At 38.2% G+C, this 25993-nt stretch overlaps 1 protein-coding gene across 27 annotated transcripts in view; it reads right to left on the bottom strand.

Annotated features, from left to right (window-relative positions):
* LOC125897346 (uncharacterized) overlaps positions 1–25993 on the bottom strand; it is a 177269-nt gene that overhangs the window by 87028 nt on the left and 64248 nt on the right. For 25 of the 27 annotated variants that reach the window (XM_049590601.1, XM_049590602.1, XM_049590624.1 and 22 more), the window contains 14 exons: positions 25938–25988; positions 25677–25829; positions 24646–24816; positions 24304–24345; positions 24075–24215; positions 6803–6973; positions 4566–4607; positions 4290–4451; positions 3612–3782; positions 2957–3001; positions 2720–2872; positions 2438–2602; positions 1483–1518; positions 1170–1235 (listed from right to left, as the gene is read on the bottom strand). In XM_049590601.1, coding sequence (XP_049446558.1) covers positions 1170–1235; positions 1483–1518; positions 2438–2602; positions 2720–2872; positions 2957–3001; positions 3612–3782; positions 4290–4451; positions 4566–4607; positions 6803–6973; positions 24075–24215; positions 24304–24345; positions 24646–24816; positions 25677–25829; positions 25938–25988 — 1569 coding nt within the window. The remainder of the gene's footprint in view (positions 1–1169; positions 1236–1482; positions 1519–2437; positions 2603–2719; positions 2873–2956; positions 3002–3611; positions 3783–4289; positions 4452–4565; positions 4608–6802; positions 6974–24074; positions 24216–24303; positions 24346–24645; positions 24817–25676; positions 25830–25937; positions 25989–25993) is intronic. The other 2 variants (XM_049590617.1, XM_049590621.1) reach the window with 1 other exon arrangement.

The raw sequence follows: 25993 nt of genomic DNA, 5'->3' as shown, positions 1-25993 counted from the left end.
GGGTAAACTTCATACAGCCTTACTTCAATGATGACCTGGAAGAAACTAGTACACAACATTTCTGATATATTGTTATTATTATTGACAGTGTATTTTTTTTCTTGAACTCCAAAGGTGAAATTTAATACCAGCATTTACGCTGTTAAAATTATTGAAATATTAACTACTGACAACCAGGTGGGCAGGAAATTTTCTTCAAGTTCCAGCAACTACTGTAAGTCTGGGAAACATATCGTACAAAGCCTGGCCTGTTAACCATTTTTGAAAAAAAAAAAAAAAAAAAAAGGCAGCATCTCATAAGGACACCATGCAATGAATGGCCCCAGGTTAATACTGTGGGGACATGGCAACAGGATATATATATATATATATATATATATATAGGCCAATAAAGAAAACAAATAACTACTACATTGAATTGTTTCAGTTCAATTTTGTCTTGCTGTAGTTTGAAGAGTCATAGTGTTCAGATATGTAGTATACTGTTATTGTAGGTGACCAGTCTAACAATTTAATTTAGAGATTGATAAACAAAAAATTTGACAAAAATGTTGTAGTAACAGGTGTTGAATCTGAAGTGTTACTCATACCTTATCTGTAAGTACTTACTGGTCACTACAGTCACAGGTGTTGTGTTCAAGTTTGTTGTATAAATCAGTGTTGTGTCTGAAAAGGCAATTTATGACCATGTGTTTCATAAGATAAATGACTAAACCATGAAACACTAATCATAAGGCTTTTATGTTTTTGCTACATGCTGTTTTTGTTAGAGCAATGAATGGCATCACAACAATGATAACAAATCACTTATTACAGTGTTTATAGCTGTTGTGGCGATTAGATCTGTTGTAACAACAGGTGTCGAGTCTTTAAATATCAGTTTGTTACAATCAATTTAATGGACTACTCATACACTATGGAGTACTCATATACTATGGATTCCACTATTGCTCTATTATTTGCAGTGCCATGCATCGGAGGTGATGATAGCACTACAGATGTGCATACACTGGTGTTATCTGAAGTGTTAGCTTGTACAGTATAAGGTTGACCATTTTGTTACTGAACTGTTCACATTTGTTGTTGTGGTAGTTGTAGATGTTGTATTAACATGATCTAGCAAGATCTTTATCGCTAACTGAAAAACTGAAGTCAGAGTTAATACTTACCAGTTATGACTGTAGGGGTTGGTGTTAAGATGGTAGTGTTCTGTGTTGGTGCAGCAGTTGTTGTACCTGTGATTTTAGAAATACAAAACGAAAACAAACCGTTGTTTGCTGAAACAGCAAAAATACTGTGAACTTTAGCTCTCCTGACTCAGATCACATATCAGAAGCTTGATGAAACAGAATGAGTAAGTGACAGGTTGGGAAAAGAGGTAGAAAAGGGGCACTAAAACATTACGGTATTTCCATTTAGTGTGGTATACAATAAATACTTTACAATTTATACAAGTTTGAAAAATGCATTGGTATTTCATACCATTTGGAGGATTTGGTGATGGGCAAATAAAGAGATCTGTTTGAAAAAACAACAACAAAAAAACAACAACAGAGATTAATTTCTGAAACAAACAGTAGTGCTCAAATCTTTATCTCCTGTCACCCTCTGTCCTCATACAAGGACATGACATTATATGTTTTCTGCACTTCATACTTTATTCCACTTAACTCAGACCCCTTTTATACGCCATCTAATGGTAGTGAGACCACAATACAATAATCCATGTAAAAAAATGGCAGCCATATCTGCCAAGTCAGCATACAGCCAATCCTATCACAAAACCTGATCCAATTTTAATGTTTGAGCTTGTTTATTTATGTTTAATAATGTTTGTAGTTTAATATGGCACACAAATTTTACCAGTTGTAGTAATAGTAACAAGCTAAGACACTGATAATTTGGAAGTTCTTGTTTTGGGACATTGTAACTTAATTATCATCTTGTTTAAGGACATTGGGACTTTATTATTGTATTAATGCAGCATTTTAGCTTGACATGTGGAGCAAGGAAAATTCCTACAGAGTTATGAAATTAACAAGTCACAAGGCTTTTAGATATGTTACATTATTTGCAATTTTGCTATGGCACAGCCATGTTCAGGCAATGAAATGAACAGTTTGAACAGTTTTAGATTTCAACTTGGACTTGACCTCTAACCTGTAAAGTTACTCGACAGTGAACAAATGTTGCATTGTTTGTAATTTTGTTCAGAAATTGACAAAAAAAAAATAGGTTGACACTTGATTATACACTTGTGACTTTTAAAAAGCAATCCAATGTCCACATATGAGGACATCATTTTTTCAAATACTCCTTAGTCTTCAGAGATAATGTCAAGTTATTTATACTTATCAGGTCCTACTGAACCCAAATAGAAAGAATAAATTAAAAATGTATACCAAACAAAAGGAATTCAAAAGAGGTCAGTTCCTACCGGACACTGTCTGGCAATAAAGCCCATATGGAGTAATGGCATTGATGCATTCACAAGTATTGTCAGTTATATCATCACAGTTGCCAAAAGTAGAGCACATTTGACAGGGCCAACGATACTGTTCTTCACATTTGCACTGGAATGTTTTACCGTTTGGATAACAAACTACACAGAAAATGAAAAGAAATCAATCAGACATATTAGCATATAAATGTGTTAACATAATGTGCTATGATTTTCAGTGCATGCTAATTAATTCTATGGATTTGTTACTGTTGTTACCTGTAGTGATGTTGACATCATGGATTTGTATTTGGTTGTTGATGCTGACAGGGTAACTGATGTGTCTCAGAATGGTCCTGAGTTGATTTAGTAGTGTGACATCTGAGATGTTCAACTCAACAGAAATGATGTATTCATAAAGAGCCAGAGGAGCTGCAGAGATATTAAAAGAAACATGGTTTAGTGTAAAGAGAAATGTTGGTGATCATTGATAAAATGCTATCTTCTTGGCCTTACATGTCGGAGATGGAGTTGGTGTTGTATCATAACAAGCTGTGAAGTCTGTATAGAAGAAAGAGAAGTATATGCTGATTACATGATTACATAGATGCTCCATGATAATAATTTATTTCAGGAATTTCAGTCAGGATTTAGAGTGCATCATAGCACTGAGACAGCACTAGTTAAAATTACAAATGACCTTGTGATTGCTTCAGACAAAGGACTTGTCTCTGTACTTGTTTTATTAGATCTTAGTGCGGCATTTGACACAATTGACCTCTCTCTCTCTCTCTCTCTCTCTCTGTCTCATTGTGTCATGCGGATTACTGTTAATGTATTATGCTGATCTGTTCTGTACGACATCTATTGCACGTCTGTCCGTGCTGGAAGAGGGATCCCTCTTCAGTTGCTCTTCCTGAGGTTTCTACCATTTTTTTTCCCCGTTAAAGGGTTTTTTTGGGGGAGTTTTTCCTTATCCACTGCGAGGGTCATAAGGACAGAGGGATGTCGTATGCTGTAAAGCCCTGTGAGGCAAATTGTGATTTGTGATATTGGGCTTTATAAATAAAATTGACTGAATTGAATTGAAACACACATGGACACTGACTCTTCTTAGAAAATACTTTCTGCTTATTTTCACACCTATTCAAAACTGCATGTTAATTCTTACTGTGCAGATCAGCAGGCTGGCAGTACTGTCCATCAGGAGGAATGGAACTGATACATCCGCATGTGTCATCAGTGATGTTGTCACAGGATCCATACATAAAGCACTGGTCACATGACCAACGATACTGGTCCTCACATCTGCAGTGGTAACTACCACTGCTCGGAGAGCAAACTGGAGAGAAAACCGCATAATTCATTTCATTTAGGGAAACTGAATATGTCATGAGTTTTTATACTTGTGATGCATTGAGAATTCAGCCCATTATTCATTACTCAAATACTGCCGCTTTGTCTGTGATTTTGACATCAGATACTGACGCACAAAGGCACCTTTTGCAATGATACAATATACTGCCAAGTGGCGTCAGTTTGTAGCGCTGCAAGGCAGAGTCAGTTTGTAATGCCAATGTCAACAATGTAATACAAAGAGCTGATAATTCCCTATAGGGCAGACAGGCAGGAGGGGAGGTGCTCGGAAAGCAAACTTTCAGATTTGGACAGTCAGATTGTTGACAACATATTTCATTTAATACATATGTTTAATTTCTTACTTTAATTACTTGAATTGTTAAGAGGTCTTTAGTGCAAAAAAGATATGTATTAGCACAATAAGCTGAAAATGCATTACTATTAGTTCAGAAATAGTCTGAAATTTAATTTTGAAAGTCATGAATCCTACCTGTAGAGAGGTCGATGCTTGTGATTTGTATTTGGTTGTTGATGCTGACAGGGTAACTGATATTTCTCAGTATGGTCCTGAGTTGATTTATTAGTGTGACATCTGAGATGTTCAGCTCAACAGAAATGATGTATTCATAAACAACTGGAGGAGCTGCAGAGGCTGAATTCAAAAGAAAGATTCATAAATTTACTACAGTTGCAGTATAACTTGCAATCAGTACTGTGCTTGTTTTTTTACATTTTCAAAATTAAAATACTGTCTTTTCAGTCTTACCTGTTGGTGATGGAGTTGTTGTAAGAGGACAAGCTGTAAAGTCTGTATGCAGGAAGAGAAAACATTGTTGAATAAATTCAAATAAAGAGAATAACACTTCTAAGATAATTACCACTGTAACAATATGCTCCACACTGTAATAGCTTGAATATAGCTTCCTGTATTTTTCTGCATGTTACATTTGAAAATATGGGGTTAACCCAATACCCGATCTTGCATCCACATTTCCCTCACTTGCTTCTCTTCCTCACATCTTAGCTCCCCCCTAGTAAGACACGGGGGAGAGATGCGTGGATGAGACGTGAGGAGAGAAGAAACGTGGAAATATGTCTTTGGAGAAATGAGATGTCCTTTCACCTGAAGCGTCACCTGAAGCGTCACGTAAAGTGACATCTATTTCTGATGACAGCAGCAGCGATTACAGCTGGATCAGCTGTCAGGAGGCTTTTTTAACAGCTATAGAAACTTTTAATGGAGTTTGTGTGTGCACACACATAATTTTATATATAGATATATAATAAAGATACAGATCCGATTAACAGTAGCAGAGCATCAGTGTTTTCTCTCCATCTAACAATCACCTGCACATGAACAACAACCTGCATTCTGTATTCAAAATATGCACTGTGTCCTGCTCAGAGTCACAGAATATGTTTATGGGATTTTGGCATTTTCATCATTTGCGTCTGTATTTATTGATATTCTGATTGTGAATTCATTATTTAGTAACCCAGAATATGATTACGATGTCCTTTGAACACTGGAAATTATCTATTAGGCCAAATGTTTCAGGGAAAATTAAAATTCTGTAACTCATCAACCCTGATGTTTAGGAATGATCAGTGTGACTGAATGACAATGACGGTCCATGATATAAAATGTTTTTCTTGCTGACAGAAAAACTCTCTGACTTTAATTGTGTCAATAATTAAAGTTCATGAGCGAAATAACATAACGTGAAGAGAAAAATCTGTCTAAAAAATGAAGAAGGTTGTGTGTTTTCTTTTGTTGTTCAGATTTGTAACTCGATGGTGAATCAGAAAACAAATTAAATATCAAACTTGGAAGTGATACACTTGGTTTTAATCACTTATCTGTCTTCCCTCTGGAATGAAATTCCACTGATGTTGTGATGTATCAGATCATCCCGATCAGGGAAATTTTCCACATATTACAAATTTAAACAGGTACCAAATACAAAAAAACCTCTGGCCTACATATATACATAAATCAACAAACAATTTCCTTCTCTTATGAAGGAATTCTAAATGACTGAGCTTTGTGCTGTGCCTTTTCTCCAGTAATCATCCTGCTGTAACCTATGTCATTTAATGTTGACTATCAGACCCACTTACACACACAAACAGACCTATTTCTTTTTTTTTGAAAGGCTGTTATGCTATGATAACTATTGCACATGCTGTTTTTGTCAACCTGTGAGTATTGCATAAGCTTACATTACCAAAGGTTTATGACAAAATCACTGGACGACACAGACTCCTTTGCGTGCACGGCAAGAGAGTGAGGGAGAGATGCCATGCTGCTGCCAAAGGAGTCACTGAATGAGTTCCCTCTGAGTGGTAAGTTGCTAAAAGAGTCTGAAAAGTATGGGACTGTTCATTCAGGACGCTACAGTTTATTCCACATTGCTATATTTATATTTTGTTATGATCAAGGATTTAATAGGCAGACAGTTTTAGCCAGCTAGCATGGTAGCAACTTGATAAATTGTCTATCCACATTAGATTATTTTATATAGGGATGTCTCCACAAGTATTCACTGAGGAAAATAAACCAGATTCATGCTTGACACACTGTGTTTTTACAATTCCTCATGACAAGGAATTATTTTACACCACATAAGTAATTTAGTTCATCTAAGCCTAACATACACTTCTCTTCTGAGCCTCCAGCAGTGATTTTAGCCTAAATATTGAGATTATAATAAACTAGCAAACTTTGTTCTTTACTGCATATAGATCATACACCCGTGAAAATAAAAATGACTCACTGAAATCGGTTGGAAAATATAAATGTTACAGTGCTTTTTATCCAGAAAAACTGCAGCTCCCATGTGTACTGGCATTTGTTTACAGGGAAGCACTCTTAAATGTGGTGGCACTGCTGACGTACGATCCAGAGGGCAACGAGGCATCTGTGTTTCAGTATCTATGGATTCTACAGTAAGGCACATCGCATGTTGGCTCTAATGCTATAATTAGTAGAAAACAACTTACTGTGCTGATTAGCAGGCTGGCAGTATTGTCCATCAGGAGGAATGGCACTGATACATCCACATGTGTCATCAGTGATGTTGTCACAGGATCCATACAGGAAACACTGGTCACATGACCAACGATACTGGTCCTCACAACTGCACTGGTAACCACCACTGCTCAGAGAGCAAACTGGAAATAATCATATACATTGTGTTAAAATGTGCATAACACATTTCTAAAGCCACATGACTAGAATTGCCAAGGGACTTTACTGACATCATCCCCCCGATGTGACTCGCACAGTCATTTATAACTCTACTCTAACACAACACAGAAACTCTACACAGCATCTACAGTGTTAGCTTCCTTTTTATCTTTTTTAATGTGGGTTAAACAAACAGAACTAATTCTGCCACACCATGTTACATGTCATCCATCTCATGAGCTTGTCAAAACTTTTTTTTTGTTTTAAATTTTACTATCCAATTTAAATTAATTTATTCAATTAAACATTTAGAATTGCCAAAGTAGCCTCCATAATTTTCTGCTGTTGTAACACCATCATCTGTGGCCCGTCAGATTCTTAAAACTTTTTTTTTTTTTTTTCCTGAGTTTTCTGAGTTGTTTAGTGGCTAGGGTTAGGGGTTAGGAGCTGGGTCACAGAATCTGGTACATCACAGAATTCAGTGCAACACTGGGAATGATGTGGGAAAGAGGCACTGAAAAAAAAAATAATACAACTCAAAGTATTTACAGAGATGCCAATTTGCATGGAAGAAACCGTAATCTAAAAAGGAAATTTGTAGTGGAATTTCTACTTAAGAAATTACAGACATGCCAGATTTGCCTGGGATATGTAATATGTAATGTACATACCAATGATTTTGTTGATGTGTACTAATATTTCTGTCCCCCCAGGATTTCACAGACTGTCTCTGGATTTGTTGTTACCTGAAATGCCTGATTTCACAGCAGGTTTTCTAAAAAAAAATAATTGCAATGCAATTTCTCATGTTTCTAGGTGTATTTTTTTGTGATTAAATTGTGGGGGCAAGCGGAATTTGCAAAAATATGTTGTGATACTGTCAGCAACAGCTGATTGCCAAAGATCACCTGTTGATGCCTTTCAAGGCAGCACTGAAAGACCATCTCCTTGAGAGGCTCTCCTGCTGCTCTCTCTGCCCAGTTAGCACAAGCTTACACAGCACAACGTGATCCAATCCCTACTCATCATATTAAGCTTCCTGAAAAGAAGCCCTGCAGCAGCAATAAAACATCTGACACAGAGCCAGTAATCTCTCATCGATAATGACACAGCTCAACTATTTTGGTAAACATGTTAATAACTGTTGGGTAAGGTTAGCCCTGTAATGCTAACAGTTAGCTCTGTCACATGCGTGCGTGTGTGCGTGCTATAAGGGGTCAAATGTTTCACCCAACCACACTACAACGTGTCACTTGCGCCTACTTAGGACACATCAGATCTAATCAAACCGCGTGAGCACACGCCTACATTTTACATAGGGTTACTATGGAGACATGAGTGTTACACACTCGCCCACTACATGACACGCAGGCGTTGTGCGCTCCGCTCACATGACGCGTTCACACGTCTTATCAGTACGTGTGCACAGCGTGTTACAAACGCTACACATACACTACACCTGCGTATGCGTGCGAATCTCGCACACACATAGTGCATGTACACATCATTAACACTTGAACGCGTCAAATTACTTTGGCAAACTGTCTGTCTCCATCGTTTACACGTGCAGGCAGGCGTGTGTGTGTGCTTCGCAAGAGTGAAATGAATAAATGGATCAAGTCGCAGCAGACATACGCCTGCATATACACACGCATAATTTTTTTAAATTTTCATTTTATCCTCACAAATCAGAGCTACTGACCACCCTCAATGTCTGGCTGTAGTTTAAAAATATTTAACTAACATAATATATAGGCTACAACAGCCTAATTGTGAATATACAGCCTATGTCCCTCTCACTGAATTGGATCCTAAATGCTGCAAACCTCCATCTGTATGTTTTTAATCAATAGTTGTGTTTTCATAAACATTTTTTTCGCATTTTGCCCTTTTGCGTATTAGACTGTTCCGAAACCCCCACTCCGAAATTGTTTTTCAAGTCCATATCGAGTATCCTGCATTAAACACTGCCGCCCGCTTTCCGTCACTCGCAAAAGTGTCAGCTCTGGAAGCAACAATGTGTCGTGTTACGGACATGTGACACATAGTATCGCTATGCTAACTAGTTTGCTCTGCTAGTCAGACGTGCGTGCGTAGACACGTCATGTGATCACAGGGGTCAAAAGTGTCAGCTCTGGAAGCAACAACGTGTTGTGTTACGGATGTGTGACACGTATATATATATATAGGCTACATATATATACTGTATAATATACATATATATATATATATATATATATATATACATACATACATACATACACATATATATATATATATATATATATATATATATACATACATACATACATACACATATATATATATATATATATACACTGCTCAAAAAAATAAAGGGAACACTAAAATAACACATCCCAGATCTGAATGAATGAAAAATTCTTATTAAATACTTTGTTCTTTACATAGTTGAATGTGCTGACAACAAAATCACACAAAAATTATCAATGGAAATCAAATTTATTAACCCATGGAGGTCTGGATTTGGAGTCACATTCAAAATTAAAGTGGAAAAACACACTACAGGCTGATCCAACTTTGATGTAATGTCCTTAAAACAAGTCAAAATGAGGCTCAGTAGTGTGTGTGGCCTCCACGTGCCTGTATGACCTCCCTACAACGCCTGGGCATGCTCCTGATGAGGTGGCGGATGGTCTCCTGAGGGATCTCCTCCCAGACCTGGACTAAAGCATCCGCCAACTCCTGGACAGTCTGTGGTGCAACGTGGCGTTGGTGGATGGAGCAAGACATGATGTCCCAGATGTGCTCAATTGGATTCAGGTCTGTGGAATGGGCGGGCCAGTCCATAGCATCGATGCCTTCGTCTTGCAGGAACTGCTGACACACTCCAGCCACATGAGGTCTAGCATTGTCTTGCATTAGGAGGAACCCAGGGCCAACCGCACCAGCATATGGTCTCACAATGGGTCTGAGGATCTCATCTCGGTACCTAATGGCAGTCAGGCTACCTCTGGCGAGCACATGGAGGGCTGTGCGGTCCCCCAAAGAAATGCCACCCCACACCATTACTGACCTACTGCCAAACCGGTCATGCTGGAGGATGTTGCAGGCAGCAGAACGTTCTCCATGGCGTCTCCAGACTCTGTCACGTCTGTCACATGTGCTCAGTGTGAACCTGCTTTCATCTGTGAAGAGCACAGGACGCCAGTGGCGAATTTGCCAATCTTGGTGTTCTCTGGCAAATGCCAAACGTCCTGCACGGTGTTGGGCTGTAAGCACAACCCCCACCTGTGGACGTCGGGCTGTTTCTGACCGTTTGAGCAGACACATGCACATTTGTGGCCTGCTGGAGGTCATTTTGCAGGGCTCTGGCAGTGCTCCTCCTGTTCCTCCTTGCACAAAGGCAGAGGTAGCGGTTCTGCTGGTGGGTTGTTGCCCTCCTACGGCCTCCTCCACGTCTCCTGATGTACTGGCCTGTCTCCTGGTAGCGCCTCCATGCTCTGGACACTATGCTGACAGACACAGCAAACCTTCTTGCCACAGCTCGCATTGATGTGCCATCCTGGATGAGCTGCACTACCTGAGCCACTTGTGTGGGTTGTAGACTCTGTCTCATGCTACCACTAGAGTGAAAGCACTGCCAGCATTCAAAAGTGACCAAAACATCAGCCAGAAAGCATAGGAACTGAGAAGTGGTCTGTGGTCACCACCTGCAGAACCACTCCTTTATTGGGGGTGTCTTGCTAATTGCCTATAATTTCCACCTGTTGTCTATTCCATTTGCACAACAGCATGTGAAATTGATTGTCAATCAGTGTTGCTTCTTAAGTGGACAGTTTAATTTCACAGAAGTGTGATTGACTTGGAGTTACACTGTGTTGTTTAAGTGTTCCCTTTATTTTTTTGAGCAGTGTATATATATACATATATATATATACATATATATGTGTGTGTGTGTGTGTGTGTGTGTGTGGGTCAAAGACGAATAAGAATAAGAAGGATTTGAAAATTGAAAATAAATCAAATTGGCTAAAAATGCCAATTTAGGCACTTTCTATCTTTATTAGAGTGTTCTGTATACAACTCAACAAAAATAATTGATTTTAAAAATGCAATTAACATTTTTCAGTCAATCATATGGATAATCCCATGGAAAATGTCCTTCCTGGAATGGAATTGGAAAATTAATTAAAATGTCTACCATTGTTGGCATATAAAAGTTTATACATAACTATAGTTAGAGCTCAACAAACAATTACTGCTCAGAAAACAACATTTTCATCACAATTAATGTAATATATTTGGATGTTTATACTGAAATGGGTTCATTAGTTGCTGTTGATCACACAATGTTCCATGCCAAAAAAAAGATGGAAAATGTCTTAAAATGTTTTATAGTAAAGGTAAAAGGGTTGTTATTGTATCCTCGACTCAAGAAACATGATTGAGTAATATAACATGAAAATCTGGGTTAAATTACTTGACTGTGTCATTGTTACCCGGAATGACATGCTGTTAGCCAGGAATGACATACTGCAAGATTTCAAAGTAATTATCATTAAAGGCTTTCTCAGAACATCATTTTTCAACAAACATACATAATACTAAGAGACTGACAGCTGTTAAAGATCTGAAAAGATGTTTTTTAATCTTTCATTTCATGCAACAATGTAACTCATTTATCAAGTAATGCAATGATGTTCCCGGGTCAAACTGACCCGGTGGATATTTAACCATCTGAAAGTAGTTTAAAACTAGAAAAGCACTCAGAGATTGCAGACCTCCGCCAAGTAAGTAATATTCCCTCCCTCTCTGCATCAGATTTTGCAGCCTGCATCACAATTAGGTTATTTGCATTTCTATCATTATTAGGTTATATATGCCTTCACCATGGAGACACTGTGGTGTATTTATTTCATTTTTATTTTGTACCAACACAGAATATAATGTTGTTTTGTATTTTTCACTTTCTTTTTTCCAACACAGAACATTAATTTCAACTTTAGAATTACAACAGTATTTAGCAAGTAGAACAAGACGTGCTTTCCAGCCTCCAGATGGCACTATTTTTACCGTCTTAATTGCTGCTGAGGCTGTCAGACCATAGACTTTATTATTTTATCCACTTTGCTTCAACTGATCACCACCAAAAGTTTATCATCTGTTCCTTGTCCCATTATCCACCTTTCCTGAAAATCTAATCAAAATCCGCTGATCAGTTTTTTAGTTATTTTGCACACAAACAAACAAACAAACAAACAGACAAACTAACAAACAGACCAGCGCCGGTGAAAACATAACCTCCTTGGCGGAGGTAAATATATTTTTCTCTATAAACATTATCGTTAGCTCAATTGACATTAATGTAATCATTATTTAATGTAATCAAGTATTTCACCCCTTACAGATCATGCTTTACTTATGAGAATTCACTTGTTTTTCATTAAAAAATAAACTTTCAAACTGATTTATTTTAGTACACTGCCAAAAATTAAGGCATTCAATATTCTATTTGGCTATTTTTTGATATGAATGTTTCTCTTGGAGTTGATGGTTGTTGGACAATACTCTCATCATCTGAAAATTCATCATCATGATCAGAGTTGATCTCAAGATCATCTTAATTTTCAAACAATTCCTCCTCAACTTCACTATCCTGATCAAGGATATGTTCCAGAGCCTCCTGGGCTGTCATTCTCTTCTCTTGTGTCTCGATTTGCAAGAAATGTGATATTTTTACCCTTCCTCCATTATCACTGCCGTGTCAGTAGTCATTTTTCATTGACATGTTTATTACACTAATGAAGTCCAGCAGAAACAGTTTCATGCTCCAAAACTTAATAACATGTTTTCTGTGTTCTTAAACTTTGAAACAGGTCAGTTTGACCTGCAACATAACAGGAGGGTTAACTAAAACATCTAAGCCTTTTGCAGTGAGTGTAAACCTATTTTGATATTTTTTTCCTTTTTACTGATCTGCCTTCACTAAATCACAATACCTTGCTCTCTTTTCCTCAAGACACTCAGCCCTAGCTTGTGGATCAGCATTCTTCCTGGCCCTGTATAGTCTCTGCCTCTCTTTATTAGAAAGCTGCATCTGGAAGAACAAAACTGACCCTGAAACATCAAAAACTATACTAAAACCTTATTAAAAACATAAATATTAGATTATAGCATATTAGTGGTTCATTTTTGGACAATAACTTCACAAAAATCTATGATAATGGCCTGTGTTCATTGAATCAGATGAATTCAAGATAAATAACAGAAAATGCCATAAAAATTTAAAAAAAATACATAACATTGTTATTATTATATTATATTATATTATATTATATTATATTATATAACAATATCAAGTCAATGCCTAAAAAGATACAGATACTAATACAAATATGTATTGATGAACATGTCCACTCTGGATAACAGAGGACATGTCCTGGGTAACAGAAGATCTTTGTTATCCAGGGAGGACATATCATTATCCAGGAAGGACGAAAAAACAATTTTCCTTTTATAATCAGGCTTTAACTAGGCCTACTGTGGAAAACTATAACTTAAACTTCAACACATCAATGTCATATTTCATATGAAATTGGTAGTTTTTGAATATATAAACATCATAAATGTTTTATTAGCGTTATCCAGAAAGACACATGATCTGAGGACATATTGCACCAGTGACCGAAAAGGTCAAAATATCAACATTTTAAGAGATTTTCTGACCTTGTAATGTGTTTTGGGGGTCCTTCAGAATCTTCTGGCTGATGCAACAGTCTGTCACATGACTATCCAAATCAAAATATGGTAATATATAGCCACTATAGTCTGTTACCCAGGAAGGACATTATGGAAATCCAAATATGGAGACAAAAGTATTTCTTGCATTAAAATGTAAATAAGCTTAGCATTGTTACCATATTTGCATATGTCATTGCAAACATGAACACAATTATGCCCCAGCAGATAATTAATGCTTTTATTAAGATTTCTGACATTTTTGGCACATTTTTGTACTTAGATTTAAGCGGGGACGTTACCCAGGAAGGACAGTTTGGTACTTTTGAGCTCAATAGCTCCTTAAATTTTCATTTCTTATAGTGAATACTCATATGAGTAAGTGAAGAGGGGAGAGTTGAGTGACATAATCTAGTGTTTTGAAATATTTATATATTTTTAACATTATAAATATACTTGGGACACCAGAATTGACCAGAATTATATATATATATATATTTACACAGCTCTATTAAATGCTGTTTTCTGATTGGTCACGGCATTCAGAGGTCTGATATTACTGTGTAATGACCGTTGCTATGTAGCCCAGTGTTGTTAGGGACGCTGTCCTGACAAGGAGATTCAGCCGTTGCCAGACGTTTTTTTTCTCTCCTCCCGATTTAATTTATAAATCAATAAAAATCATATAATTAATCAATATTCTGTCTCAAATTATTTATTTAACTGATAATTAGCCATGTAATAAGCGGGATAATGTATCCACCTTATTTTTCACGGAAACACGGAGGCAAAACAGAACGCAGCCAGCTTCCGTTTTTTTGTGCGACACTTCCGGTCCAGCACTCTTGACCACTGTAAATGGGAATCGCCTTGTTGTTTACCTAGTTGAGTTTAGCTATATATCATTTTTCACATCACTATATCAGCGTTTAGATTAATCTGATGTTTGTAAAGTCTATAAACACAATGATCGAACAAACGTTACTATTTCTGTGTGCACGTTTTGTTTGTAATTAATAACATGGTTATCGTAGATTAGCTGGGCTAACCGTTAGCTGTTAGCCATTAGCGGTGTCTGTAACTCAATAAACGGTCCGTGAAAAAAATATTTTCTCCAGCGGATGTCTTAGTTATAACATGATTGAGCTAACTGGAGTAGTTTCATGTCGTATCTGACAATGGGAGACTTTTAACGGATGACGTCCTGATGTTAGCTTTGCTGCTAGTGTTAGCTGTCCCTGTCAGCTGCAGTCACTGATGCTTTCCAGACATCGTGATTTCCCAAAACTGAATAAATACCACACACAGCAACACAAGACTGTTTTGCTAGCTCAATCATGTTGTAACAGCTGAATGGTTGATGCATACATGCTGATTCGGGTGCTATCAGAGCTGATCCGTGCATCACTGTGGCTTAATAATCAACTCAGTCAATAAAAACAACCCGTCCTGTGTTAGGAGTGTATGTCACTGACAGAAAGAAAGAAAGAAAAGGAAAAAAAAGATAGAAAAGCAGCGTACACCTCACATATTTATTTGTCACAGTTGCGCACACGTTTGGCTGGCATGCAGAAGCACCGTATGTGTGCCTGTGTGTCGAGGGTGTGGGCCGCAGCTTCAGCTGCTCAGGCAGAGAGGCTGTGTAGCCTGGTGTTTTTTCGCTGATTCAGTTCTGCAGGTTCTCTGCTGGTACACTGGAGACGGGGATCAAGCAGTTTGTCTCACTCGGGATAGATTGTGCTTTTTTGGTTCATAGTTTTTGATTGACTTCTGTGTTTGAAAATAAGGTGGATAATGAACCGGTGAATACTGGAAAAACAACACCCTTCGGGGGAACAGAACCCCTCCGCTATTCCCCTGTCGGGAGTTATTTTCCCAGTATTCACCGGTTCATTATACATTATACATTATCCCTTACATATCTCTACTGTACATATATACAGTAGATATATATATATATACATGTAGGCCTATGTATGTATATATATATATATATATATATATCTACTGTATATATGCTGCACTCCTGAACACCTGCACACTACGGCTCTGACATCAGATGCAGATCATGTGACTTCCACTCAGGACATCAACAGCATCAGCAGCTCACAGCATCGCCACCCAAACCAGCCAACCTCTTTTATATATATATATATATATATACATATGCTGTAAGTGTAGCCTATATCTATCTGTCTATCTATCTATCTATCTAGTTCAAGTTCAAGCTGCTTTATTGGCATGACTGCATTCAAAACAATGTTGCCAAAGCATATTAACACAATATAACACAAATATAACAAGCATAAACAATAACAATACATTTATAATAATTGCAGTTAAAAAAACAAAACATGGAGAACATGAGTGGCTATGGCAGGGTAAAAGTCGTAAAGAAATTAATTAATACAACAGATTAATTATCAGTATATAAACAGTTATCAATCATCATGTGTGATGTGAAGTTGATGGCAGGCTGTTACATATTTTGCTGCCAGTACACAACAGTCCTCCCTCTCTCCCAGTAGGACCAGAAGTTTCTCTAGGTTATTTAAGTGCAAGAACTCTGGGAATATCTTTATTATTTTTGCAAAATACTCTTCTCTAATGCATTTATATTTGTCACATTGAGTCAAGAAGTGCAGCTCAGTCTCTACTGTTCCCTGGTCACAGTGAGAACACAGGCACTATTTACAACAGATCATTTGTTAGCCTATAATAACAGGATACTTGCAGCTTTATATCAAGGGGAACAAATTGTGTCTCATGAAATTGTTATATTACTTATTATACCTACTTATACCTCCTTATTTCCACAGCAGTTGGGGTGCTGTGTGTTGTTGCCTGTTCCTGCCACAAGGTGGAGTCTGGGGTTTGTGAGTCAGTGCCATAATACCAGACTGTATAGAGATTTCATTTTTATTTTGTATAGAGATGTCATTTTTATTTTGAATAAAAATGAAATCTCATGTTTCCAGAGGATGGTTTCACTTCGCATTGATAGTAGACCACCTCAGAATGTCACACACTAAATTTCATTTGATTCTGATGTAGAATTTCAAAATACGAGCCTTCTTAAAAAGTCAAATATGAGAAAACACCTCATATTTGACTTTTTAGAAGGCTCTTATTTTAAAATAGCTATTTTCTAGCATTCTAATGCACTTACATTAATTCCACTGCCACTGTAGCTGCTTAATAATGAAGCCTGCTCTTCTGCAACTTCTCTTTCCTCTAGAGTTCCTCCAGAAATTTCCCCACTACTTTCTGTTTAACATAACCTATCTCACCAGAAAATGCTGGCAGCCGGGATATCTTTTCATTATTGTGTAATTGTTTTTTTCCCTCCAATTTTATTTTAATTCATGAACATCGATGTAAATAAATAAAAACAAATATACATAGTCGTGAGTACGAGTTTTTCCTTGTCGCTCTTGTACAGCGTGTAGAGATTCATGCAAGCCTACTAGCACTTTTGTCAGTCATACTACTGGCAAAAAGTATGATAAAAGACAGTTTTCCACATGCAGTTCTAGTAACGTCATATATCTAATTTCATGTCCATGTGGACTCCAATATGTTGGCAAAATGACAAGACAAATAAAAACAAGGATAATTGAACACAAAAATGCAATTAGGAGGGTAGATGAAAAATACTCTATTGCTCATCATTTCAGAGATGCTAACCACCCTATTTCCTCTCTCACCTTCTGTGTTATCCAGCAGATTAAAATACCACATAGGGGAGGTGACATGGAACGTCTTTTTTTACAGGCAGAGTGTAAATGGATATTTTATCTCCAAACTCTGCATCCAAAAGGTTTAAACGAAGAAATGGTATTAAATTGTTTCATTTAGAACCCTTGGGGTAGTGTGTGTTTGTTGTCTGCCATGATCAGGGATGAGAAATGTGTCTTTCTATCCTTCTATATATTTAGTAATTGCTAGTTTTAAAACTGTTAGTGTTGATCTAAAATCAGGCCTCTTCTCTTAGTAATCTGATGATGCTTTAATATGCTATAATAGCTTTAGATATCATCCTTTGTGTAGTTGTACTTGTGGCCCTGGAACATGTATGGATCCATGCACTGATTGACTCCGCCCCCAATCTACAAATAGAGCACAGGTGTGTGATTTGCCCCTTTAGGCAGACTGAGGATGGCTGTGTAGCCGAAACGTTTCTGGTCAGTTTTATTTTGTTTCTTTTTGTTTTTCACACTATGGTAGCACTTGTTATATATTTTTGTATATATTTTTGATGGACCATTAAACATGCTACCTTAACATCCATCAACCTCTGGAGTGGACAATCCAATTTTCTGATCAGTGTGCGAGCTTTTCCTGCTTTCTTCTTAAATTCATTAACAACATAAAGCTGCAAGTATCCTATTATTATAGGCTAACAAATGATCTGTTGTAGAAGTGTTAAAAATAGTGCCTGAACAAGGAAAGAAAATAGATAGATAGATAGATAGATAGATAGATACTGTGTAAATATATATAGGCTACACTTATAGCATACATGGATGTATATGTATATATATATGTATATATGTATACAGTAGATCTAGCCTATATAGCCTATATATATATACGTGTCACACGTCCGTAACATGACACGTTGTTGCTTCAAGAGCTGACATTTTTTACCCCTGTGATCACATGACCTGTCTACGCACGCACATCTGATTAGCATAGCAAGCTAGTTAGCATAGCGATGCTACGTGTCACACGTCCGTAGCACGACGCGTTGTTGCTTCCAGAGCTGACACTTTTGACCCCTGTGATTACATTACATGTCTACGCATGCACATCTGATTAGCATAGCAAGCTAGTTAGCATAGCGATGCTACGTGTCACCAGAGATATTGGATGAAGCGAGATACCCCACCATAAGCTTATCCAATGTTAAGAAAACGGTTACTCTTCCTGTCTCCTAAGTGGGCGTGGTTAGCTCTCCCTCCAATCAGAGCCTGTTCTCCCTCAACCCCCCCCCCCTCCCCACTACCGTATTGAACAGAGGCTTTGTGGATGTCTGTGTATGCGGATCGAGAAGCAGGTGGAATGAAAATACATTCTTCCTATTATTGCAGCCTATTGTTGCACAAAGCTTGGGCATTTTTTATTTATTACTAGCGGTAAATAGCCTAACTGTTTGTAAGCTAACTGTGATTTTACCGCCTGTTTATCAAGATCACAAGATCTCGTGAGAACTTGTTTTCTGAGACGGACAGGGCTCAAACAAAGTTAATTTTCTCTTGATCTGTGCAGGTGGAAAAATGCAGCTTTAGTGTCAGAATGTTGGTAAGATTCGTGGCTTGTGGAAAACAAACCCAATATTTACTTTAGTGACTATAAGGCGAAAGAATTGACCATAAATTGTGATCACGTTCATTTTCCTCATTGACGACAATACATTCAGAGCTGCCGCAAGTCTCCTACGGAGGCGTGGCGCTGACATCACTGAATCAGGAAGTGAGCTGAGTTGCTTCTAGAGCTGACACTTTTGACCCCTGTGATCACTTGTGTGTCTACGCACGCACGTCTGATTAGCATAGCAAGCTAGTTAGCATAGCGATACTACTGCTCCTGGGTCGACCTGAAAAATAGTTTCCCTGCACCATGTTGGAGGAATTTCTAATCACCGTCCAATATTTATTCATATTGCAGGCTAATGAACTGGGGTTGAGCGGACCGGTTGCCATGGCGACAAGTAATCAAAGACAATGCGTTCACTTGTGGATCTGACAGAGACTCTGGACTGATCATACAGAGCTGGACTTGATTGCAGGGCACGAACTGAGAAAGGAGATCCGAGTGAGCGACAGTTTGGCTCTGGGAAGCGGTGCTGGGGGGGGTGTTGAAGACAGCCAGCGTAGGTGGAGAAGTCCCGGGGTGTAAGGTGGAGGTTAGTTAAGGATCGGGGAATTAGGAGTGTCCTCTCGCTTTCCAGCTTTGTGTGTGCGGGCGTCTGTCACGCTGTCAGCCACTCGGTGTTCCAGCACTGGAACCTCCACTGCACTGTCGGACCAGCTCCACAAGCCTAGACCCTGATGGAGGATCTCGTTGATCCGGCCAGTTAAGAGTTTGTTTTAAAGTATGACATCTTATCTTAAGTGTTTGTGTTATATTTGCAGTCCTGTCAGTTTTAACTGAAAGCCGAGCACCCTCAAAAACCTCGCTCCGTGCGGTGCTTTCTGTCTGTGGAGTGCACATCTTTAAAAAAAATGTTTGACAGAAAATTAACCAACGATAAGGTGTCATATTGAAGATTTTGTTTGAACAAAGTATAATTTGAATTTTGAAACCTGTTTTGTTGACTTTTTTCATAATAAATTACTTTTTTTTTTACTTCAACCATTTTTCTGCATTATTGATGAATTAAGGCAGCCGCCACCAGAAGTCTGCTGGTTTTAATCCGCCCGTACCCTATTACGCTATTAATTAATAATTAAAATTGACTGACCCAAATCCGTGGATATCACAGATTGAGGTGGAGCAGGTCGCTGTTTAATGATAAATCCGTGGAGCTGTCCCTGGTGCTGAATTAACACACCTCATTTTAAGCCACCTCAACCTGTGACCAGGAGGGTGAAACTCTCTACTCTGCAATGCATTCAGATAGTATGATACCTTTTAAAAATCTAATACTTCATGTAAATTATGGGGAAATATTTTCAGTCACAATGCTAACAGTCTACTCAGACTACCATATGTTGGAATCACTCTAAACATTAGAATAGACATACGTTTACAGTTTACATTAAAAATATAACAATTTCATGAGACACATTTCTTCCTTGATATAAAGCTGCAAGTATAATAACAGATGATCTGTCACACGCATTTTGGGACACTTCAATGTTAGTTGCTCGCTGTGAGTCTCAGCGCAGTAAAATGGGCTTCTTTCAGATGATCAATTTAATTGACTGGACTTATATTTTCGATAGGCTATTATATTTTTCGTTATTGTATAATTGTTTTCAGTTAATCAGGCAAGTTTATTCTATTGAAATTTATAATAATTTTCATATGACATGCTACCTGTCACACGACGCGTTGTTGCTTCGAGCTGACACTTTTGACCCCTGCGATCACATGACGTGTAAACGCACGGACGTCTAATAACCACACGTCTAGGCGTGTGCAGGCATTGCACGCGCATTGCATGTGTAACAAGTACATGGTGAATGCACGCGCATTGCATGTGTAACAAGTACACGGTGAATGCACACGCAGTGGACGCGAAGCAAGTATACGGTGATGGTTGCACATGTAATGTACACGTATCAAGTACGCAGTGAATACAGTGTGTGTGTGTGTGTGTTCGCTGATATGTTTCACCCCTCATATGCGTGCATGTGCATGTGTGTGTGTGTGTATGTGTGTGGGACTCCAGCCCCTTTAACACTGCCAGATTTTCCGCGAATGTTGGGCCGTTTTGTCGGCAAGCTGCGTGCATTTAGGCACACAGAACTGGACTGGCGAGTTGATCCGAGGTGCCCAATTTTCCATCTCGTATGGTTGTCATATTGGCGGATCCCTTTTAATTTAAAAAGACCAATACGGCCTTCCGCAGCGGGAGAGGCTGTTGAAGACTGGTGGGAGGAGCTGTTAATGATGGCGCACGTGCAACCTACTGGTGGTGGATAAACAGGAAACAGCTGATAGCAGGAATTAGCGAACAGAGTACCAAGAGGGAAACGCAAACCTGACAGACACTGTAAAGATGAGGAACTGAGGAGACAAGGAATTGCACGCCCTCCTTGCCCTGGCAAACGAAGAGGCCATCGTCAGATGATGGGAACGGTAAAGGATGGGCCAACTTACGAGAGAACTGCATAAGGACCAGCCGCGGCTTCCCTCCCACGTCACTGTTTACGTCACACGCTGAGCTACACGTTTTATTACTTGCTCACGCCCCCCATTTCCCCGAAAAAGGCGCATTCTGTATAAACAAAAGTAGGTAGGCAGCATTTTGCTGCACTCCCCGATTTTGTTTTTATACTGCCAATGCTGAAACAGAGATAGAGGGGCTGAGCGAATCAATACACTGCACACAGCTCTATAATTGAGATTGATTGCAGTGATTGACCAAGTTTTAAGGTTGTATAGTATTCACAGGGATTGGCCGAATTTGTGTTAATTGTTGTGATCACAACATCTCCACATCCTGGAGGGACTGTTATTTGAAAATCACTAAGCTTCTAAATGTAACAGAGTTTACAATATGCTAAATTTAATGAAAATTGGGCACACATACACAAGAGCATCTGATGCTGCTGAACTCTCCTAATATACCTAACATTTGCTCATTGTGTCACCCAGTGCTTAATTTGTAAAATTAGAAGTAGGGGAACACTTTGGGCCTCTGAGAGAGCAGTGTTCCCCCACTCCCAAGAGTGGGGGAACACTTTTTTAAGCGGTACCCGAGCTGCCTCACTGGGCAACTCCAGATGGAATGGTTGTGACATCTAGTGTTGTCGCAGTACCAAAATTGGGACCCACGGTATGATACCAGTGAAAGTATCATGGTTCTGAGTCGCATCACGATACCACAGCAAAAATTAGGCAGATGTGCCTTTTGTCATTTATGAAAAGATAAATCACTTTTCTATAATACATCAGTGATATTTCAGTGGAATAAATTACTTATTGACTTATTCATACTTCAAAAACATCATCAATAAGTGATTAACATAGGGGGGATTGAAATAAAGTGAATAAATAAAATAAAAATCAACCAGCCACCCTCCTCCCCTGACAAGTAAAGAACAGTCCTTTCATAAGTAAAGAACAGTCCCTAAAGTGCGGTGAGGTTTGTGGACCGTTACCTGCCACAAAGACAGAAATGTGAACGGCTCGTTTCTCCTCTGACACGCCACATACCTGTGTGCCGCCACGGCTCGGTTGTCCAGGTACTACTGGGCAGTCATGATGCCAACGAAAGAGGAAATTAGGCTACTGGACCTGGAGTCGGACTTCTCTGTCGCCGGTAAGCCATTATCTTGCGCCACGGAGCCACCGTAGGCTATTTGACCGCCATATTCCTGTCTGTGATCCCCGTTCAACCCACAGGATTCACCTTTTGTTTCTGCTGCTGGTTGAAATCTGTATTTGCACAGCGTGCTGAATGATTTATTTTGCTTGCACAAAACTATTTTTAGTCGCAAACGTGAGTAAAATGCTCGCACGTAGAGCTCTGTGGAAAACAAATCACTGCCGACAAGTAAAAAGAAATAAATAATAACTTTCACTGCTCAAACATGTCTGGAAAACAAACCACTACAGCAGCATATTGAGTGCCAGGTGGCCAGCTCTTTATTGGACAGTAGTGGTATGTGAGGCACCGTAGTACTACGGTACTCCACCCTGCAACACTAGTGATATCAGCCAATACTGTATGTAGTTTTTAGATGTGAAAAGTTCTAGACCCATGCAAATTAGTTCCGGAACGCACTAGGGCCTTTTCTGAAAAGATCCTGGTATGCGTTCCAGTAAGTTCCAGCTCAAATTAAGCACTGGTGTCACTTGACTTTACATACAGGTATGACCTGACAGCATGGTCAGGTAGTAAAGTCAGATAAAGATACAGCATCAGTTTGAGTGGGTATGGCAAACTCTGAGGAAAACAGGATTTTTCTGAGCTGCTTTCTAAAGGTTTTCTTGATGTTTCTCCAGTCAGAGTCATCTTCTGATGTTGTCCATTGAGTTTCATGACTAATAGCTGGAGCATTTGAACTTAGGACTCATTTTGTCACACTTAAATAGATTACTCAGCAATGAATGAGTGAAATAGGCAGGCTGTTCTCATAATTTTTTTGTGTGTTGCCCACAACAAGCAAAGTACCCAACGTCTTGTCGCTTTTAACAAGGCAGGTTAGGGTGGTGGATCGATCACAAAAAACAAACTTCATGAGTGAGTCATTTTAAGGTACGTCCTCACCATGTTTCTTTTCCTAAACCTAATCTCAGTAACTTTTATTGCCTAAACTTAACCTCCTTTACTTTACATTAATTATGTAACTGTACATTAAGAACATAATTTGTGGGGCACAAATTCGCAACAGTCATACAAACTGTTGTGCCTGCACTTTTCATAGGATATCTTACAAACAGTTCTATGAGAATACATTGAAATGGAATATGTAAAATTAGTTCATAACATTATCATAGAACTTGAGAAATGATGCATGCCAAATTTAGAGATGGAAAGAGAAAAGCAAATGAGGTTTAAAAAAAAAACAAGAAAAAACAAATCTTCCCTGACAATTATGGAAATCCAACTACAAATTCAATGTGTGTTACTTTTTAAAATAGATCAAAGTGTGGAAAATGTGTCCACTTAAAAGGCATTCTACTTACATGTAGTAATGTTGATGTCAGAGACTTGAACGTCATCGTTAATGCTGATTGGGTAACTGAAGGTCCTCAGTCTGTCTATTACTGTAACATCTGTGGTGTTTAACTCAATAGATATGAGGTATTCATAGATGACTTGAGGAGCTGCCGAGACAGAAAAAAGGGAATTAATGTCCATAATTTCTGATCTGTACTGTGATTATTACGATGAGTGGTGTCTTCTCAGTCGTACTTGGTGATGGAGAGGGTGTTGCAACAGGACAGGAGGTGAATCCTGTCAGGAAAAAGAAAGAGAAAAGTTGAATAAGAACAAGTGCACAAACACACTGTTGTTTCTGTTGGGTATACTGTGGACTATAGACAGCATATTTTCATCTCAAAAGTAAAGATTAAGATGCTTCAAATCTTGCTGTACAAACTGAAACAAATCAATAATACCATATAACTTTTCATCAGGCAGTCTGACTGAGACAGTCATGTCATATGTAAATTAGATAAGAACTGTGATGACATGAATCAATTCTTTGTTCAAAGGCTTTGTTTCTTTTAAAGTGTTTGATAGAGCACAGCTTACTGTGCTGATCAGCAGGCTTGCAGTATTGTCCATCAGGAGGAATGACACTGATACATGCACATGTGTCATCAGTAATGTTGTCACAGGATCTGTACAGGAAACACTGGTCACATGACCAGCGATACTGGTCCTCACATCTGCACTGGTAACCATCACTTCCCAGAGAGCAAACTGGAGATAGTAATGAAAAATACAAGATTTGGAGCCTGTTTACACCTGGTATTAACATGCATCTTGGGTGATCCGATCACAAGTGAACAGCTTAAGTACAGGTATATGAGCCATCATGGCAAGCATTACATTTATACAAAACATTAACTTTTCAAAGTAAAATGCTGCATGCTATACAACTTTGTAACAAAGCATTACATTTTAAAACAAATTAATTCAAAATCTATACAATTTTTATTTAATTCGTTTCAAAACATGGATTCCAATAATGTTGCAAGAAATCCTGAGTGACTATTTTAGCTCTAAAACCAGACAATGTGACTGTAAAACATGTAACCTACATCTTCTGTAAACATAACATTTTAATACATTCAACACATATTGTATGCATTTAAACAGTGCAAATTCTTATGTCAATACAGAGCGTTTCTCCATACTGCAATACCATTAGCGCACTTGATGACGTTTCAAATGACATTGCATGTGCGACGACCTCTGGTTGGCCAGAAAATGCGGAAAAACGCGGAAAAACGCGGAAAAATTGCGGGACTTAAAAAATTGCAAGCCTCCACAAATATTGCGGACATTCATTGAATTTGCGTTAATTATTGCGATCGCAATAATGATAATTATTTATTTAATCATTTATTTATCAATATTCATTATGTATTTATATATTTCTTAAGCCTTAAATTGTATAATTATTTTTTTATTTTTGTATATTTATATGTTTATTTATTTCTTTAAGCATTTGATTATATATGTTTTTACATATTTATTTATGGCCCTTACAATCCTCCATATACCATTATTACAAAAACATTTAATCCATTGAATTCTGATTCAAACAAAAATCCTACCTGTAGAAATGTTGACATCATTGATTTGTATTCGGTTGGTGATGCTGATTGGGTAATTGATGTTTCTCAGAATGTTCCTCAGTTGATTTACTACTGTAATATCTGAGATGTTCAACTCAATAGAAAAGATGTATTCATAAACAACTGGAGGAGCTGCAGCGAGAGAAAATGAAGCAGATGGAAACGGTCATATTAGCTGCATTACTTTGAATGTGTATGTTATTAATAATTATTGATTCATTATTATCTTCTCGGGCTTACTTGTTGGTGTTGGTGATGGAGAGACTGTTGTTAGGGGACAAGCTGTGAAGTCTGTT

This window comes from Epinephelus fuscoguttatus, linkage group LG11 (genome assembly GCF_011397635.1).
Source record: "Epinephelus fuscoguttatus linkage group LG11, E.fuscoguttatus.final_Chr_v1".
NCBI classification, from domain to species: Eukaryota; Metazoa; Chordata; class Actinopteri; order Perciformes; family Serranidae; genus Epinephelus; species Epinephelus fuscoguttatus.
The sequence above is the reverse complement of the archived record's forward strand: the minus strand, read 5'-3'. Positions and strand labels throughout refer to the sequence as shown.